This window comes from Bidens hawaiensis, unplaced genomic scaffold, assembly GCF_021521415.1.
Source record: "Bidens hawaiensis isolate Kalapana, Puna unplaced genomic scaffold, B.hawaiensis_p1.1 tig00058206_1, whole genome shotgun sequence".
Lineage (NCBI taxonomy): Eukaryota > Viridiplantae > Streptophyta > Magnoliopsida > Asterales > Asteraceae > Bidens > Bidens hawaiensis.
In genome coordinates, this window is record NW_027500518.1 from 38,517 (window position 1) to 58,507 (window position 19,991).

General features: G+C 36.3%; 2 protein-coding genes across 3 annotated transcripts; one reads left to right on the forward strand and one right to left on the reverse strand.

The window, feature by feature from the left end:
• Window positions 1-6,670: 6,670 nt before the first annotated feature.
• Window positions 6,671-8,243, forward strand: LOC143602250 (serine/threonine-protein kinase OXI1-like). The gene is made up of 2 exons (XM_077079429.1): window positions 6,671-7,149; window positions 7,249-8,243. The coding sequence occupies exons 1-2, from the start codon at window positions 6,782-6,784 to the stop codon at window positions 8,039-8,041; spliced, it is 1,161 nt and encodes a 386-aa protein (XP_076935544.1). The 5' UTR covers window positions 6,671-6,781; the 3' UTR covers window positions 8,042-8,243.
• A 5,180-nt stretch (window positions 8,244-13,423) lies between these two features.
• On the reverse strand, window positions 13,424-15,046 carry LOC143602252 (large ribosomal subunit protein eL32z-like). Of its 2 annotated transcripts, none has more exons than XM_077079430.1 (4): window positions 14,931-15,046; window positions 13,978-14,074; window positions 13,697-13,878; window positions 13,424-13,617 (listed from the first exon to the last, which is right to left on the reverse strand). In XM_077079430.1, exons 2-4 carry the CDS (start codon window positions 14,065-14,067, stop codon window positions 13,488-13,490), a joined length of 402 nt encoding a protein of 133 aa, XP_076935545.1. In that variant the 5' UTR covers window positions 14,068-14,074; window positions 14,931-15,046; the 3' UTR covers window positions 13,424-13,487. The 2 variants fall into 2 exon arrangements, with proteins under 2 accessions (XP_076935545.1, XP_076935546.1); XM_077079431.1 differs by having other exon boundaries at window positions 13,978-14,081; window positions 14,931-15,035.
• Window positions 15,047-19,991: the final 4,945 nt, after the last annotated feature.

The window sequence follows — 19,991 nt, forward strand, 5'->3', positions numbered from 1 at the left end:
TCAAAATCAGTTGATGCACATAATTGTGACTCGCGTGACTTAAAGAAGCGTATCTAATGTTACTTGTGTTTGTGTGTCAACTTTTTAACGTCAAAATTCATATCTAATGTTACTTGTGTTTGTGTGTCAACTTTTTAACGTCAAAATTCATGTACTAAACCTCTATTTAAGGAAAGTTCACGTATTATGTTTTGTTCTTGTAAGCATTAAAAATCTGAATGACCAGAAAGAGGTTTAAGTCCTTTTCTTTAAGCAGAATTAGTTGGGTTAAACAATGGCCCAGTTCTCTGTGTTAGCCATAATTTGGTTCGGTCCGGTTCATCGAGCCTATGGTGGATCGGTATTTTGGAGACCAAGTCGAGCATATGATTTGGGCTACAAGTTATTTATTAATTATTATTTAGATTTGTTTTTACCAATTAGTATTTGAATATGATTATGGTATATGTATTCTAGTCTAGTTGGTTTTGAAATCTAAATTAGTATATATACCCGAGCTTGTGGATTATATCAATATGCATTGTAATTTTTCGAGTTAATGAAAGTTACAAAGATCGAGCTTCTGATCTAAATTCGTCTTTGTGTTTTCGATTCTGGTTATTGAAATTTGGTAACCAGAATCGAAAACACAAAGACGAATTGGTATCAAAGCTCGGTTAAACATATCACGAGTTCTGTAATTCGTTCAAGACCTGCTACGAGTTTACGAAAGAAGTGTTGAAGACTTGGCACAAAGCCATAAGTTTTTTTCATAAAGATATTTGTATTCAATAACAATTAATTAATTGAGTTTTAAACTAATTGGCGGCTGGTAGTGGAAAACTTATTTATATAAGTTTCAAACTTCATAGAAACTGATATTAATTCCTCACTGTTCTTTCAACGAGGAATATTAATAATTGTTGTTTCTGTTGAAGATCAGCGCGTCTTCAAGTTTCTCGGTCGATTTTTTTTTTGTTTCTAATATTGATTCAAGAACCCTAAAAACCTATAGCCGCCAGAGAAGAAGAGGAGCTATGGGTGATTCTTCAAACCGTACGGGTGGTTCTTCGATTCCGTTACTCTGTCCGATGCTCACGAAGAACAACTACACCACGTGGGCGCTTTGAATCAAAGCCCGTGTTTCGAAGCCATGATTTGTGGGATGTTGTTGAGCCGAGATCGGTAGCTGCAGTAGATGAAAAGAAGAACAGTGCTGCGATTGCATATTTGTTTCAATCCATACCGGAAGAACAAATCCAACAAGTTGGCCAATACGAGTTCGCTTGGGAAATTTGGAATGCGATCACGACCCGCTATGTTGGCGAAGAGAGGGTTAAGGAGGCTCGTCTAAATACCTTAATTACTGAATTTGAAACCATGAGGATGAAAGACACCGATACTATTGATGACTTTTCCAGGAGACTATCCGGTATAGCCTCAAAGTTCGCCTTGCTCGGTTCGGCACTCGATGAACAAAGGCTAGTAAGAAAGTTTTTTACAAGCATGCCTAAGCGTTTTATAAGCGTTGTTGCCTCATTAGAACAAGTTATTGACTTGAAAATCATAAAGTATGAAGAAGCGGTAGGTAGATTAAAAGCCTACGAGGACCGTGTGAAAAGTGTCGATGATATGGATGATAATCACGGTAAGCTCTTGTTTAATAAATCTTCCTCTCCGAGCAACTCCAAGGGTGGGAAAAAAGGGAAAGGAAAACGACATCAAGAGCAATCCCGAGACAAATCGAAAGGCAAATACAACCAGAACAAAGAAGGTGATTCGTGTATGAAAAAGGATTATTCGGGCGTTCAATGTTTTCGGTGTGACGGATGAGTCACTTCGCTTAGGCATGCCCGGAACAAAGAGGAAAACGAGTCGGAGCAAAACGACCCGAATTAAACCTAACCAAAGCAAACGGACAAGCAACTAAGGAAGTTTTGATGAAGATAAGTATTAATGAAGAAGTTTTCTTGAACGAAGAAAACGTGCATCCGAAGCAGTACGAGTCGGAACCGAAGGAGGATGGTGTTTGGTACCTCGATAATGGGGCGAGCAATCATATGACGGGTACGAAATCTTACTTTTCTGATTTAGATGAAACGGTTGCTGGACAGGTTCGTTTCGGTGATAGTTCGTGTGTGGACATAAAGGGAAAAGGGTCGATAACTACTATTTGTGATGATGGTGTTGAGAGGGTAATCACTAACGTTTATTTTATTCCAAGTTTAACGAGCAATATTTTAAGCTTGGGACAAGCAACCGAAAACGGGTGCAAGGTGATTATGGAAGATGACCAACTTTTAGTGCTTGATAAATCGAGAAAGGTAATAATGAAGTCGGTTAGATCAAGGAATCGGTTGTATAAGGTGTGTCTTCGGGTTGGAACACCGGTATGTTTATTATCAAACATTGAAGATCCGGGTTGGTTATGGCACTCGCGTTTAGGCCATTTGAATTTCGAGTCAATGAAACTTCTAACAACCAAGGATATGGTACGTGGTGTTCCTTCGTTTATTGCTTATACTAATCCGTGTGATAGTTTTTTAGTAGGAAAGCAAACCCGGAAACCGTTTCCCGATCAAACACGTTTTCGAGCCAAGAAACCACTTGATTTGATTCATGGCGATTTATGTGGCCAATTTCACCGAGTACACCGTCGAATAAGAAATATATTTTTCTTATTGTTGATGATCACACGAGGTTCATGTGGGGGTTTTTGTTAAGATCAAAAGACGAAGCTTTTGATTATTTCAAAAAATATAAAAGTTTGGTTGAAGGTGAAAGCGGTTACAAAATTGGAATTTTTTGAACCGACAACGGAGGATAATTCACGTCTTGTGAGTTCTCAAAATTTTGCACAAGTGAAGGAATCACACGGCATTATTCCGCCCCATACACACCCCAACAAAATGGTGTGGTGGAGCGGAGAAATCGAACCGTGATTGACACAATTAGAAGCATGCTCCATGTCACAAAAGTTCCAAAACGGTTTTGGGGAGAAGCGGCGAGACATGCTATTTATATCCTAAACCGAGTACCGACGAAATCACTACCGGAGAAGACTCCCTATGAAGCTTATAAATGTGTAAAACCGAATCTTGATCATTTACGGGTTTTCGGGTGTGTTGGTTATGTGAAAACACCTCCAACTACTTCGGTTAAAAAGCTTGACGACCGAAGTACCCCTATGGTTTATCTCGGTACCGAACCCGGGACAAAGGCATACCGGATGTATGATCCAGTTAGACATCAAATTCATGTTTCTCGAGATGTTATTTTTAATGAGAAACAAGGTTGGAATTGGTCTAAAGGTGGTGAAAACTCGGCAGAAAATTTGGTAGTTAATCTGGAACAAGTTGGTAACGTTATAAACTTGTTTGACCAAAATACCCCTAGCGAAATCAGCCCAAACAGCAGCCAAAACAGCTTAAACAGCAGCCTAAACAGCTCGAACAGAGCTAATTTTAGCCCAAACAGCACTTAAAACACCCAAAACAGCCCAAACAGCACTGATTTCAGCCCAAACAGCATTGATTTTAGCCCGAACAGCACTGAAATAAGCCCGAGCAGCAGCGATATCAATCCAATCAGCCCACCAGGTCAGTTTCAGCAACCCGGTTCAGCAAACAGCGCGCATCAGCAGCCCGGTTCAGCAAACTGCGCAAATCTGCAGCCCGGTTCGTCTAGTTTACTTGTTGTCCCAGGTCCTTCTACCCCAAGACGGTCAAACTGAACCTCAATTTTACCTAAAAAGTTGAATGATTATGTGTTAAATGTTGAGTTTCCATACGGGGAAGAAAGGGATGAAGGGTTTGATGATGATGAATTATTTTTGACTCAAGATGGTGAACCGACGAGTTATGCCGAGGCATCCGGAGTAAAAGAATGGGATAATGCAATGAACGAGGAGATTGCATCTATTGAACGAAACAAGACGTGGGTACTTGTTGACAAGCCAAACGGTTTTAAAGCGATCGGGTTGAAGTGGGTTTATAAAATTAAAAAGGATGCTATGGGTAGAATAGTAAAATACAAAACACGGCTTGTGGCGATGGGTTATGTTCAGAAATTCAGTGTGGATTTCAATGAAGTTTTTGCTCCCGTTGCTCGAATTGAAACGGTTAGATTATTACTCGCCTTAGCTGCCCGAGAGGGGTGAGAAGTACATCACTTGGATGTGAAGTCGGCGTTCTTACATGGTGAGCTTGACGAGACCGTGTATGTTAGTCAACCGGAAGGTTTCGAGAAGAAAGGAAGTGAAAATAAAGTTTATTTATTAAAGAAGGCCCTTTACGGGTTAAAGCAAGCACCGCGAGCTTGGAATGTGAAGCTCGACAAGGTGTTGCAATCGCTTGGTTTTTACCAATGTCAACGAGAAACGGCGGTGTATCAAAAATATATAAAGAATGACATATTAATAATATGTGTGTATGTTGACGATTTACTTGTCACAGGTTCAAGTACGGATGAAATTTATAAGTTCAAGAAACAAATGGAGGAACAATTCGAGATGAGCAATTTGGGTTTATTGTCATTCTATCTCGGAATAGAAGTCTCACAATCCGAAACCAGGATCGAGATCAAGCAAGAAGCCTATGTTAAGAAGATCTTGAAAGAAACAAATATGGAGATTTTTAATCCTACCAAGTGTCCACTTGAACCAACCACGAGGCTTTCAAAAGACGAGAAGGGGAAACCCGTTGATGCTACCGTCTACCGAAGAATAATCGGGTGTTTGAGGTATTTGTTACATACGAGACCGGATTTGAGTTTTTCTGTTGGAATAGTGAGTCGGTATATGCAAGAGCCAAAGGAATCTCACATGGATGCGATTAAGCATATTCTTCGGTATGTTAAAAGAACCGTGTCTTACGGTTTAAAATATTTGAGGGGTGGAAGTCGTCACCTTTACAGGTATTCCGATAGTAACCATGGAGTTGACGATGATGATGGCAAAAGTACTACCGGGTATGTTTTTTACTTTGATGATGCCCCGGTTACTTGGTGTACTCAAAAACAGCCAACGGTAGCTTTATCTTCGTGCGAGACGGAGTTTATGGCAGCAACCGCGGCTGCGGGTCAAGTTGTCTGGCTCCAAGAATTACTTAGTGAAGTAACGGGATGGCCGATGGAAACCGTAGTATTATATGTTGATAATACATCTTCCATTGCACTTATGAAGAACCCGGTGTGGCATGGTCGAAGTAAACATATAAAAACAAAGTATCACTTCATACGAGATTGTATCAAGAACGGGGATGTTAGAGTGGAACATATTCCCGGAAGCGAACAACGAGCTGACACGTTGACGAAGGCTTTAGCTCGTATTAAGTTTGCGGAGATGCAAAAGCTACTTGGAGTGGATGATCTCTCGAAGGCCAAACCGAAATTAGAGGGGTGATTGTTAGCCATAATTTGGTTTGGTCCGGTTCATCGAGCCTATGGTGGATCAAGTCGAGCACATGATTTGGGCTACAAGTTATTTATTAATTATTATTTAGATCTGTTTTTACCAATTAGTATTTGAATATGATTATGGTATATGTATTCTAGTCTAGTTGGGTTTTGAAATCTAAATTAGTATATATACCCGAGCTTGTGGGTTATATCAATATGCATTGTAATTTTTCGAGCTAATGAAAGTTACAAGGATCGAGCTTATGATCTAAATTCGTCTTTGTGTTTTCGATTCTGATTACCAAACTTCACTCTGTGGGCCAATCACTCAGATATGGGATAATTACTAACAGCAACACCAGGCTTGGTTTTAGCCTCTAAAAATGTCATATCATATTATTATGGTGGGCGGGTGGTTGGTTTTGATGACCTGTTTATCATCCGCTTCTTGGCCAAGAATTACCAAAAGCTAGTTGGTGGTGGACCATGTACAGAGAGGAATGAGTGATTAAAATGAGTGATAAAAAATAAGCAGTGGTAAGGCTTGGGGTTGGTATGCATGTATAAAAATTTTTATAAATAGGGAACTTGTAAATTGGCACCAGATTTTAGATTTAATATGTATGTAAATTTTCGGACACAATACTACCAAGTTTTTAAAGATGATTTTAAGTGTTTTTAGGCCTTCCTACTATGGATGGTCTAGTGAGTAATGAGCTTTACTTGCATATCGAGGATATTGCCTACATAGTTAAACTTAAACCTGCATTATATCAGCTCAAGTCAACCTAATTCATGAACTCACGGTTTTCTAAAGCAAATTTCTTACTCATCTATTGACAAAAATCAATTTCATAACTAAAATTTTATTTCATAAACTCTTTGACCATGTGCAGTGTGACGTTTCCCACACCTAAAGCGTCGGGGAACACTGTCCCCCAGGGCGCTTTGGAGGGGCGGAGCGCTTCCCACATAGCGCCAGAAGGGGGAAGAGGCGGAAGGTGATTGGTGGTTCTTTATTATTTTTTTTAATAAAAAGACAATAATAATTTAATAATGAGATAATGATTTGAATAGGCTTCATCTCCTACACCACTTTGTTATAAAACGTCCATATGATAACGTGATGCCAAATGACACAAAACGTCCCCCATAAAAAATAATGTTACAATAAATATGAACATCAAATATTCAACAGTATATTCGGTGATGACGCGAATAAAACAGCGTTAGTAAGTAGCATTAATTTTCTTTTGATATTCAGCGAGTTTTTAATTTACTGAAAGCCCTCAACTTTAAACCTCATTTGGTCTACTCTTCTTTCGGTTACACATCCCATCTACTCCACAACTCTCCTAAACAAAAGAAACAGTAAAACCCTACGTCACGGCATTCATCGCCAGCCATGAACAATGATCAAATTCCGCTGTTAGACATCGACAAACTACACGTTTTATCGCCTTTAGGCCGAGGAGCCAAAGGCGTAGTGTTCTTGGTCCAACACAACGAAGAATTACTCGCCTTAAAAGCAATTTCAAGAGCTTCAATCAACAATAAAGTTAAGAAAACCGATAGCAATGATAAACACTACAAGCGAATTTTCTTCGAGCAAGGCGTGTTACGAAGATTTCAACATCCTTTGCTTCCGAAACTCCGTGGCATATTATCCACCAAAAATATAGTCGGTTACGCCATTGATTACTGTCCAGGACGTAACCTCAATTACCTCCGCATGAAACAGACTGACAAAATGTTCTCTAATGATTTCATCAGGTAAAATTAAATTCAATTTCAATCACACTGACTTTATTTGTTTATCAATATATAAAACCATTACGTTAATCATAAGCAACAAATTCATGCACAATTCAGGTTTTACGCTGCCGAACTAGTACTCGCATTGGAGTACCTACACCAATTAGGCATTGTCTACCGCGATCTAAAGCCGGATAACATTATGATACAACATAACGGGCACTTAATGCTAGTTGATTTCGACCTCTCAACCGAACTCTCACCAAAAGTATCATCTTCATTGTTATCTCCGTCACCGTTACCGTTACTAAAATCCAATCCGTCAAAAAACCGTAAATACAAATTATTCTCAAACATGTACACGTGTTGCAATCCTGCTGACTCAGCAAAGGACTCGGTACATCCAGCCGAGTCAATCAACTCAGAAGAACCGAGTTCCGACAGAGCAAACTCGTTCGTCGGAACGGAAGAGTACGTGGCACCGGAGATGATACAAGGCATCGGTCATGACTTTGCGGTGGACTGGTGGTGCTTAGGTGTCGTTTTGCACGAAATGTTGTACGGAACGACGCCGTTTCGTGGTATAAACAGGAAGGAAACGTTTTACCGGATATTATCGAAGACGCCGGAACTCGTCGGAGAACCGTCGGCTTTGAGGGATTTGATTCGGAAACTGTTGGAAAAGGATCCGAAGCAGAGAATAACGGTGAATGAAATTAAAGGTCAAGATTTTTTCAAAGGCGTTGACTGGGAAAAAGTCATGGATATCGCGAGGCCACCGTTTATACCTGGACGGTTCGATGAGGAGTGCACGGGTGGGAATAAGGAAATTGATGTAGAGGATTATGTCCGTGAGGTGTTTGATGACGTCATGGAGAAGGTAAATGAAGAGAGTTTTTTGGTTTTTTGAGTTTGTAAGTTTTTATGATTATTGGATATTAATATATTATGTCACTTATAATAATGTTAATTAGAATGTGTAGAAAATGATTGATGATTAACTAGAGTGTTAGACCATTGGTCTATTTTAATTATTAATAATTTCGTGATTATAGCTTTTTAAATTAAAATGTCAAGATTTGTGTGCGGTTTATTCATTATAGATTTATAGTTTTATTTTTCTCACCACTATATCTGGTCTAAGAATTATATGAAGCCTTTTCTAGTAGAATAGTGAACTATGGTTTTCGTCTCTGTGATTTATTCAAATATACGGTTTTAGTCAAATAGTTTCAAATTTGCGGTCATCGTCCATGTGGTATCATTTCACTTGTATGTAAACTCGAATTCGCTAATCATGTTAAGTCTGGTCGTTAAACTTGTGCACGTCAAGTGAGCGGGCAGTTTTGTCCTTTTTCCTCAAATACAACCCATCCGCTCACGTGAGGAGGTTGCGAGTTAGGATTGTGGTTTATTTGAGGAGAAAAAGGACAACAACGCCCCTCACGTGAGGGACACCCTGATGGGTTTTACGTCCAGACTTAACGGGGTTAATCAATTCGGGTTTAATTGCGAGTGAAATAAAACCACAGGAATGAAAACTGCATATTTAAACAAACCACATAAACAAAAAAAACACAGTTTACTTTTAATAAAAAGTTCAATTTCACAAAGAAAATTGTGTTATCCCTACAAGTCTTTATATTCTTGTTGAAGAAAAGGAAGTGTGGAAATTAAATTATGATGACTAGAAATCCACTTGTACATGCATATGGAAAATATTCAAATTGGGCATAAATTATTAATTTATTTACATTGCACGAGTTTATAGTTGTAATTTTAATTATATAATTTGTTTTATGTTAAAAAAAAAGGTTTCATTTTGTATAAACGATATGATTGAAGCACTCGTATAACAAACAAAATACTTATCGATTACAATACTTTATGGTACAAGTACAGCTGATATACATTAAAATGCAACAAAATTGGTGGCTAAGAATCGTGTTTAACAGGTTCTATAAAACAAACTTCGTGTCCCCTGTGTAAATTCGTTTGTTTCGCATATACAACATGTAGGTTCTTTTATATAACCTTTTTCACTTAAAAAGAGATTATAGTAGTTTAAAAGTTTACTTTATAAAAGTCTGTTTTCTTAAAGCTTTATTAATTTGTTCTGTATAGAGAAAAAAAAATAAAAAATAATAAAATAAACCGTTTATAAGTGTATTCTGAAAATAATTTAAAACTGTATAAGAAAATTGGTAGGCCTCGGACGGCCGGACATGTGTCCCTACAAACAAAAGAAACCCAAGAATACTCATGGACGAGGCCCCATATTGCATAAGTCAGTCCACAATCATAATATCTTATTCTTCAATACGAACCTCATATTTATATATACCGAGTATAAAAATATAAATAACAAGTTTCCTTCTGGAATGACATAAATGATATGGGGTTTTTGAAGTTTTGGGCCTTTTGGCTGGCAAATTCAGCAAGACAATAACATGTACTCATTAAATAGTGATATTTAAGTTTAAGAAAAGACATGCATTTAACATATTAAAAATTTCCATTAAAATGTCTGGCTGCCCGCACTCACATAGCCCCTTTTGTTTTCATGCCAGCTCCTTCATTTGAGGGCTGGGGCCACCTCAGTTTCTCATGCATCATGTTTGAGCTAGCTGTTAACCAAATTGATCATCAAAACCAATTGGTCTGATGGTAACACTATGCTATTCTTCTTACGCGAGCCAAGGATTTTATCATAATGAACCTTCAGACGGTGGGTCTCCCCTGAAATTGGTGGCGGACTTGGTCACCAGCGTTGTTTGTACGAACGTGAGTGACCTTTTGCCAATAGATATACCAAGTGACCAGTGTTTATTGATTATTTAAGAAAAATTTTGATCATTCAAGATAATTAGGTAATCGTATTCCGTTTTATAACACCTACAAATATAAATAAAAACATTTTATATTGTTTTCATTTTAATCGGCTATGTAACATATTGAAAGATTAATCATATACTTTGAGATAAATGATGTTAAATAAAAAGTTAAATGAAATTATAGATACTTTGAGGAAAATTATGTTAAATAAAAAGTTAAATGGAATTCTAGGATTTAGTGGTCAAAGATTGGTATTTTTCAAAATACTAAATATTTTTTTGAACCTATGATCTAGCCCATATAGTTTCCTAATCTTTAGAATCTAGGCCCATATATTTCTTAGGGGAAAGTTAAATGTACATATTAAAAAATTGTATTAAACATGTTAATCAAATAGTGTAATTATAGAATTACACTATGTTGTATATATAATTACATCATTTGATTTTTATAATTAACACGTGTATTTGATCCAAACTCTCGTTTCTTAACTTCAAATTTTATGCACTTTTTACAATTCTTAAAAAACTCTGTATTCTTATTTTAACCATTCTCCAAATATACAAACATCTACTTATATTTGCAAATTTCTACAATTTTTGTCAATGTAATATACGGGTTTCTTAGAAAACAAATGGGATCAAAATCAAAACCTTTTAACTCCTCTCGGAAAGCAGAAAAAAAAAGTATAGTAGTATAATAACCAACATTTATATAGTTGAACATTATTTAAATCAAAGTCTAGCCATAAATTAAAATTCATTAACTCGCCTCACGAAAGTAAAGAAACCTAGAAAGTTGAAAATAACACCTTTCAAGATTGGTGAAGATGAGAATTTGACACGTTTTACTATTATTATTATTGTTATTGTTGTTTTTATTGTTTATCACTTCTATTATTATTATTATTTGTACGGAAGTTCTTGTTATTATTATACATGTCTTATGTTTTTTGATGGTTATAAAATTTATAGAGAAACTTTAACCATTAAAAACAAGACCAAAACCAAAATCATTAAGTCATCTCATGAAAGCAAAGAAATAAGTGATGGTTATGTGACAAGACTAACCGATATTTAAAGAGTTGAATATTAATTCAATCAAAATCCAACCACAAACAAAAATCATTAACTCGTCTTTGAAAGAAAAGGATCCTAGAAAGTGACCCTTTCAATATTGGTGTAAATGAGAATTCATACGTTTTTCAAATTAATTTATGCACAAATCTACATAATATGATATTTGACAAAATATGAGAAGTAAATATTTTATCAAACCAACCTTTTTATCAATTTTTAAACAGCCGGTTTTCTATGGTCTTAGAAATAGTACAACACTACAACCGGTTATACCAAGCAGTTCGTATCAGTATAACTAGTTAACCTTATAATTTTATTATAAAAATGCAATTTCAACTCAAAAAACAATCCAAAATTATATTATTCAATAATAGAAATTCAAGTTTGCAACAAAGTTTTTGGGAAAAAAAAGTCTACATTAGGTTTATGATATTGGAGTGTTGAATACATTAAATTCACAATCGCTTAAAAGAAGAAATTCACTATCATCGACAAACTCATTAATAAGAGCATAACTATTTTCGTTTTCTACAATTCAAAATAAGAAGTTTTAGTTACCTATCATAATACACTGAAATTACGTAAGATAATTAATATGTATAACAAGTAACCTTGTGCTTGAGAAGCTGGTTCATGCTCTTCCACACCAAACATGTTATTCACATCATCATTTTGAAGTTCTCCCTTCAGCTCTTCTTCAACCACCCAAAAGTTCGTATTATTTAAAATCAAATTTGAAGATTTTTTAAATCAGTTTAACGGTGTGAACCGATAGAACATAATTACCAACTGTTTAGAACATAGGCGGGCAATTCGTGTCTTAACAGGTTTAACAGGTAAGAGGCGACGCGCGTGACACAAATATAAAACTTGAATACGACTCGTTTAACTACTTTATATGCCATGACTATAACACAGTTTTAAGTTTTGTGTACAAATAAGGGATAATGAGGGAGTCTAGCCTAGTAATTTCAATTATTTAAAAAAATAGAAAAATCACATACCGTACTTTTTTGATTAACAGGTCTTATCGTGTCTTTAACAGGTACTCAATTGCCAGCCCTGGAGGACCGTCTCCTAGTTTTACCAGCCTTGGTCATACCGAGGCCGTGTCCGATAGCTGACAGTACCAGTATTACCGCCCTGTTCATACTGGTATTTAAAACATTTTTTAATAATGATGTTTTGTTGTAATCTATTGTTTTAGGTTATTTAATTTCAACAATATAGTCACATAGATATGCATCGTTGAGGTCCTATCACACGTCAAGATGTCCGACAAAGACGGTTCATAATGTCATTAGTTGATTTAAGACTTGTTTTATTTTTTGGTAAGTTTTAAAATAATTTCTTTGAAACACATTAATGAACAGGGCAAGCCTAGGGTAGTGCAAGCCGGACGATTGACCGAGGCACGCAACTTTAGGGGGGCCTTAAGTCCCTCCGACATGCAAACCTTTCTTCGCAGGGGTATTCAAAGTTCGATCATCTTTGAGAGTTTGACCCCTCTTATTATAAGTGAAGTAGCTAAAGCGTTGAGAGAAGTTAAAAAGTGTATATTTGATATTTCATTCGACTTAGGTTAGTCTCCTCCCGGAAAGCAACGACGGGCAACAGATTGAAGAAGAAATGAAGACGGAGGTTTTATATTAGGTTAAGTTGTCGACCTATTTTCATTAAGTCCGTCCTTTTAGATCCTTTTTAGGTTACTACAACATGAAGTGCGACTAATTGGCGGAAGACTATCCATGACCAATTTGGCATACATAGTTGATGCTCCTTCACATTCACAGGGGAAGAAGTCACGAATTACGCCAACACGTAGTTTGACAGAGTACAGCAGTAACACCCACGCCAGCGATTAATGTTGTCAAGCATCAAATCGGGTTATAGAATGTCTAATACAATAAAAAAGGAAATATACATAGCATGTTTTTGATGGATCACAGACCGGCTCAAATGCACAGTGACCCGACTAATGATATACCCTCAACAAACGCCTTAATCGAACCCGAAAAACACTTTAGGCATTGTCCACCGTTGCTAATGCTCTTAAGTCTTATGACCATAGGCATGTTAACCATGTTGCAACTTGCAGTTAGTTAACAAATATTAAAACTATGAATTCAAATATACTCGGAACATTCCCTAACAAACTAGTATTTTCCTTTAAATCAAGATACCAAAGCCAAAGCAAACTAAAAACCAATATGCATAAAACCAACCTAATAAACCATAGAATTTTAATATTTTGCATTAAATCAAGACAAGTCATAATGAATTGGTGCAACAGTGCCATCATGACAATAAATATACTAATAACATTGAGGTCCACAAAATTGATCAAGTCTTGGTAACGAAACCACATGAGCAAAAAATTTTGAGTTCTTGCAAATTAAAACTAACATTAACCAACGCAATCCATAGCACATAAAGATAAAATCACTCGTCTTCCTGGCTGCGCAACCTAGCCGTACTGTTGGTGACAACAACATCCAACTGTGCAGCACGCTCAACAATCTCCTTCCTTTTACGGGTAGAAACATTGTGTGCGATTTCAGCACAATACGTCCTAAAAACATTCCAATATCAACAGCTGAAAAAATAAAACAATTAATATTAAAAGTACTGTATTAAAAAGAATAGTATACCGGTTATGCATCATGAGGACTTCAAGCTCTTTGGCGTTGTGAACAACAAACTTCTTGAAACCATTTGGAAGATAGTGACGGGTCTTCTTGTCTGATCCGTACCCAATGTTAGGCATAAGAGTTACGCCTTTGAACTTTCTCCTTACCCGCGAGTCAATACCCTTGGGCCTACGCCAGTTTTCCTAAAAGAATAAATATGAAAGTCAAACCGTTAGACCAACATGAATAAAGTTAATGCAAATGCCTTGTAGGCATAAAAATATAACAATACAATAATATACCTTGACGCATATCTTCCAGTCGCTTTGGGGCCTCTTGAACTTCTTGACACGCTTCTTGACGATCTTCTTATCAAGCTTAGGAACTGCCATTGCTTACCTGAGAACTATCCAACATGGTTACAAATACTTCATGACGTATAAAAGTAACTAAATAAATAGCAAAATAAATTGGCCAAATTTGTATTTAATTTAAACGCATATGTTGAAGTCAACAAAAATAAACAATAAATTTATAAGACTTTGGCAAACTAATACCGATATCATAAACAAAATTTTAAACTAATCAAACAGTTCTTGAAGCAACAAAGAAACGTCAATCATATGTCTAAACTCAATTAGAACTGTTCCGAAGACAGAAGCAAAATATACGATGATCGGTTCCTTCTACAAAAAGATTGAATGAAATCTTGTCATAGAAAGAACAATTCATAGCAAACGTTGCTTTAGTTTTCACAACATATGCTCTAACTGGCTTCAAATATATGATTAAACCAACTATGTTGCTTTAAGTCTAGCTTATTAATTAAAAAGTTTGTCTATGTAATTGATGTTAACTTACCATATTGTCATAAATTTATAATTTTATTTTTATTTTAGTTATTTTGATCAAATGTGTTTAGATTTAAAACAATTTTTTTCAAAAAATAATAACCAACTTCAATTTAACCTAGATGAATAAAATACCAAAACTTTTACTATCGATGAAAACCAAACACATGTCAAGTTAAAAATTAAATAAAATGATAAAAATTTGTCAAACATGAAAACAAATTCATCTTAAACTAAATAACAATGACAATAACTGTAACAATCAACACACTGATTGAAGATTTAGCTCAAAACTAAAACCTAATTAATTAAAACACACTGATCAATCTAAATTAAAGACGCAGATGAAGCTATTAAAAGTATCAAAATAAACTAAGAGCAAGAGGACGAAGAGATCATGGAACCTGCTAATGGAGACGATACAAGGCGGCGTTTGTTGGCAATGAACCAGTGATGTAAAGCCGCAAGAAGCAATGGACCAACTCTAGGGTTTACATATACTTTGATCTTTGCTGGGCCGGTACATTCAGTGGCCCATATCTAGTTTAGAAGGCTTTAAGCCCGTATTAGGGAGTATATGTTAACCCACCTAGGGCTGTGCAACTGTTCAGAACCGCGAGAACCGACCCGGAACCAGAACCGAAAATGAGTGAAAAATAGAACCGGAACCGGAACCTATTATAGTAAACCGGTTCAGTTCTAGAACCGCTAAATCCGGCTCTCGCTAATCGGTTCTGGCTAGAACCGGTTCGATCATTTATTTATCAAATGAGTTATGCAAACTTTGCAAATTGCAAAACAAGTTTATACAATTGTATGTCTTCTTTCACGGTAAAACTAATTTAGATTACAACATGGACATCCGTTATATGTTTAATTAAAACCTAAGTGTTGAAGTTAAATAAATCATTAGCAACGATATATTAATGGAAGATCATATCATTTTATATTAAATTACCTTGATAGCTAAATTAAAATTGACCATAGTTGTTAGTTCTTGAACGTAAAGAAAGAATATTTGAATTAAAAAATGATTGAATGGATGTCGGTTAATAAGTTACTCTATAAAAAATGGGGATCGGTAAATTTATTTAAAACGCTTTGAATATTCCGGTTCTTCGGTTCCAAGTCTAGAACCGCGGGTTTTACCCGGAACCGAACCGGGAACCGTTTAATGCAAATTATAAGAACCGAGAACCGAACCGGTACACACATTAGCGGTTCTGAGGCACCGGTTCGGTTCCGATTCCTCGGTTCTGACGGTTCCGAACCGCTTTTTGCTCACCCCTAAACCCACCTGAGCAGAGGTGCACAAACCGAGTATTTTGTAGGAACCGGTTCTGGCATGGTCAACAAAAGTCAAAACTAGGCTGGGTATAGACAGGTATTTGACATGGTTTTCTGGGTTTGTTCGGTTTTCGTGTTGGGTCAAATTTTGACCGGGTAAAGGTTAAACCGGCTCTGGCGGGTCAGGTCGGGTTCGGTTTCGGGTATAGGTCCCGGGAGAAACCCAATGCCAGGTCGTACACACGGGTCAAGTAGAGGTGCACAAATCGGGTTTTTTCTAATGCCCGGGATCGGGTATAGACCGGTTTCGGGTATGATTGGGTATTGGAAAATCGGGCATTGTGAGAAATCGGGTAGGGTATTGAGGAGAAAAACTCAACCCTATGTACCCGGGTAAGGTATGATCGGGTTCGGGTATTGGAACCAGGTATGTGTCCAGGTACGACCGGGTATTAATACCCGGTTTTGAATTTATAATTTTTTTATACATTTTTAATTTGTTTAAAATTTAAATTTTGCTTATTAATGTATAAAAATAATTAAACTATATTACAAAATCTATAAATCCACTTAATTACAAATTATTTACTTAGGAATATACATTTTACAAAAACTTAAACATAAAAGTTGTGAAGTAAACATAAAAATATACTATAAAAACTCATGTATTATTTCGGGTATTAGAAAATTGGTATCGGGTATCCGGTATAACCGGGTATCGGGTATAGGGTATGACCGGGTCCGGGATTTACGGGTATAAATCGGGTACGGTTCCTGGTATAGGTATTGACCTCAAATTGCATACCCTATCCATACCCTACGGGTATGGTCGGTTCCGGTTTCTGTTAGTTTATTTAATCAGCATTTTATATTATTAGGTAGTCGTTTTCATTTCCGTTAGACAGTTAGTTGTTTCAGTTAGTATGACGGATGTTAGTATTCTGTTTGTAATTAGGGTTATATAATAGTTCATCTTCAATAAAGTTTTCACTTTTCCCCAAATTCATTTCATTCAAAATTACATGGTATCCGAGCGATCCTGCTCTTGATTCGTCTTTCTTCATCATTTTCGTTCTTCAATCTTGAATCTTTCATTCGATTTCTGCTCGTTTTCTTCTCCAATTTCAGATTTGCTTTTGAATCTGCTCATTTTTTTTCTTCAATGTCTCAATCAAATTCAACGAATATTCAAATGAATCCAACAATTGATCCTTCAAATCCGTTTTATTTGCATCCTTCGGATCATCCAGGGATGATTCTTGTTTCTAAACAATTTGATGGAATCGGCTTTGGATCATGGAAGAGGGCGATGTCAATTGCGCTTTCTGCAAAGAACAAGTTAGGTTTTGTTGATGGAACAATTACAAGTGCTGGAAACCCTACTTTATGGAATCGTTGTAATGATATGGTGATTTCATGGATCATTAACACGTTATCCAGGGATATTAGTGAAAGTGTTCTGTATGTGCAGACTGCTGCTCAACTTTGGACAGGACTAAATGATAGATATGGACAGGCTAATGGTGCAAAGTTGTATCAATTACAAAAGAGTTTATGTGAAATTTCACAAGGAAGTAGCAGTATTGCGGCTTATTTCACAAAGATCAAAGGAATTTGGGATGAACTCAGTTCTTTATCTACTATTTCTCCATGTTCCTGTGGTACATATGCTGAAATTGTGAAAAAGGATGAAGAACAAAGGTTAATTCAGTTTTTAATGGGATTAAATCCTAGTTATGATAATGTTAGGGGTAATATTCTGATGATGCAACCATTACCTGCTATAAGCAAAGCTTATTCTCTTTTGACACAAGATAAGAAACAAAGAGAGATTCATCCTACTGTGAAAGCTTTTCCTGATGTTACATCAATGAATGTTCAAGCTAAACCACAAGAGAATTTCAAGAAATCTGTCTGCACTCATTGTAAGAAATCTGGTCACACTATTAATAAATGCTATCGGTTGATTGGTTTTCCAAAGGATTTTAAATTTACTAAACCAAGACATGCTGCTAATGCTTGTGTAAATGATGGTGTTGATCATTTCAATAACTCGTCTGTTCATGCTAAGAGTTCTGCTACAAGTCTCACACCAGATCAATGCCAACAGTTGATTCAGTTTCTTCAAAACACTCAACTCAATAATGGTTCATCTCAGTCTTCTAATAATGCCAGCAGTGAGACAAATGATCTGAAATATGCCAATTTTGCAGGTATAATGGCATGTTCTTCTATTTCTAATTCAAATTCAACATGGATCATAGACACAGGTGCTAATGATCATATGTGTTCAAATGAAAAAAAAAATTCCAGTTTAAAAATTCTTTCCAAACCTGTTTCCATTCTTCTTCCAAATGGAACAATAATAATAGCCACAAAATCCGGAACAATTAATTTGTTACCAAACTTGATATTGCAAAACGTTTTGCTGGTTCCTCAGTTTAAACATAATCTTTTGTCCATATCAAGACTCTGTGAAGATACAAATGGCTTGGTTTATTTTTCTAATAAAGCTTGTATGTTGCAGGCCTCTTCTCAGAAGAGGCCTCTGGTTCTTGGTAACCTGCTTGATGGACTTTATCTTCTGAAGACAAATGAGCTTGTTTACAGTTCTTGTTCTGTTTCTAATTCCAAAATAATACAGTCTACTTGTAATGCCGTTGTTACTAGTAGAACTTGGCATGACAGACTTGGTCATTTGCCTTTGTATAAACTGAGACAGTTGTTTGTGTTTTCATACACTGATGTTAAACAAGTTGAATGTTGTGATATTTGTCCACAAGCAAGGCAACATAGATTGCCTTTTCCTCATAGTCATAGAAATACAACTCATATTTTTGACCTTATTCATGTGGATGTGTGGGGACCTTATAATACTCCTACTCACAATGGTTTTCGATATTTTTTAACCATAGGAGATGACTATAGTAGAGCTACATGGACGCATCTCTTATCTTCGAAAAGTAATGTTTTTTCAATCTTACAAAATTTCATTCAAATGGCTGAGACTCAGTTTAATGCAAAAGTTAAATGTTTAAGAACTGATAATGCCTTTGAATTGGGTTCTTCAATTGCTCACACACAATATCTTTTGTCTAAAGGTATCTTGCACCAAACTAGTTGTGTAGGAACTCCACAACAAAACGGTATTGTAGAACGAAAACATAAACACCTTTTAGAGACCTCTAGAGCTCTTCTTTTCCAATCAAAACTTCCTCTCAAATTTTGGGGTGAATGTCTTTTAACTGCGACTTATCTCATAAATCTTTTTCCAGCCATTTTACTAGAAGGTAAGAGTCCACATGAGCTTCTATTTGGTAAACCACCTTCTTATTCTCATTTGAGAGCTTTTGGTTGTTTATGCTATGCATCTACTTTACAACAAGGCAGAGACAAGTTAAAACCAAGGGCAAATCCTTGTTTGTTTATTGGGTATCCAATGGACAAGAAGGGTTATAAACTCTATAATCTCACCACTCATCACATTTTTGTATCAAGAGATGTGATTTTCTTTGAACTTTATTCCCATCAATTCCTCAATCATCTTCTTCTGTTTGTTCCCTTCTTTTGACATTTCTCATGATTCTTTTGATCATATTCCTGTTTCTGTTCCACCTCTAAATGATCCTCAACCCTCTTCATCTGCTCCACCGTTAAGAAGGTCTTCTAGACAATCTCATACACCTTCTTATCTTGATGACTATGTTTGCTATTCAGCCTCTTGTTGTCCTCATACTATCACTCATACTTCTGCTGTGAACCATGTTCACACTTCTGCTCTTTTTGTCTCTAGCAACACTCTTTTTCAAAATCTCAGTCATCTTGTTGAACCAAATTCTTATAAATCAGCTGTTCTCTATCCTGAATGGCAATCTGCCATGCAACTTGAACTTGATGCTTTACATGCTAATAACACTTGGATCATTACTCCTCTGCATGCTGGTAAGAAGCCTATTAAATGTAAATGGGTTTATAAGCTTAAATATAAAGCTGATGGTACAGTTGAAAGATGCAAAGCTCGACTGGTTGTTAGAGGTGACACACAAAAGGCTGGTATTGATTATCATGAGACTTTCTCTCCGGTAGTTAAAATGACTACCATCCGAAGTCTCATTGTTATTGCCACTAAGAAGGGATGGTCTATGTATCAGCTTGATGTAAATAATGCGCTCCTTCAT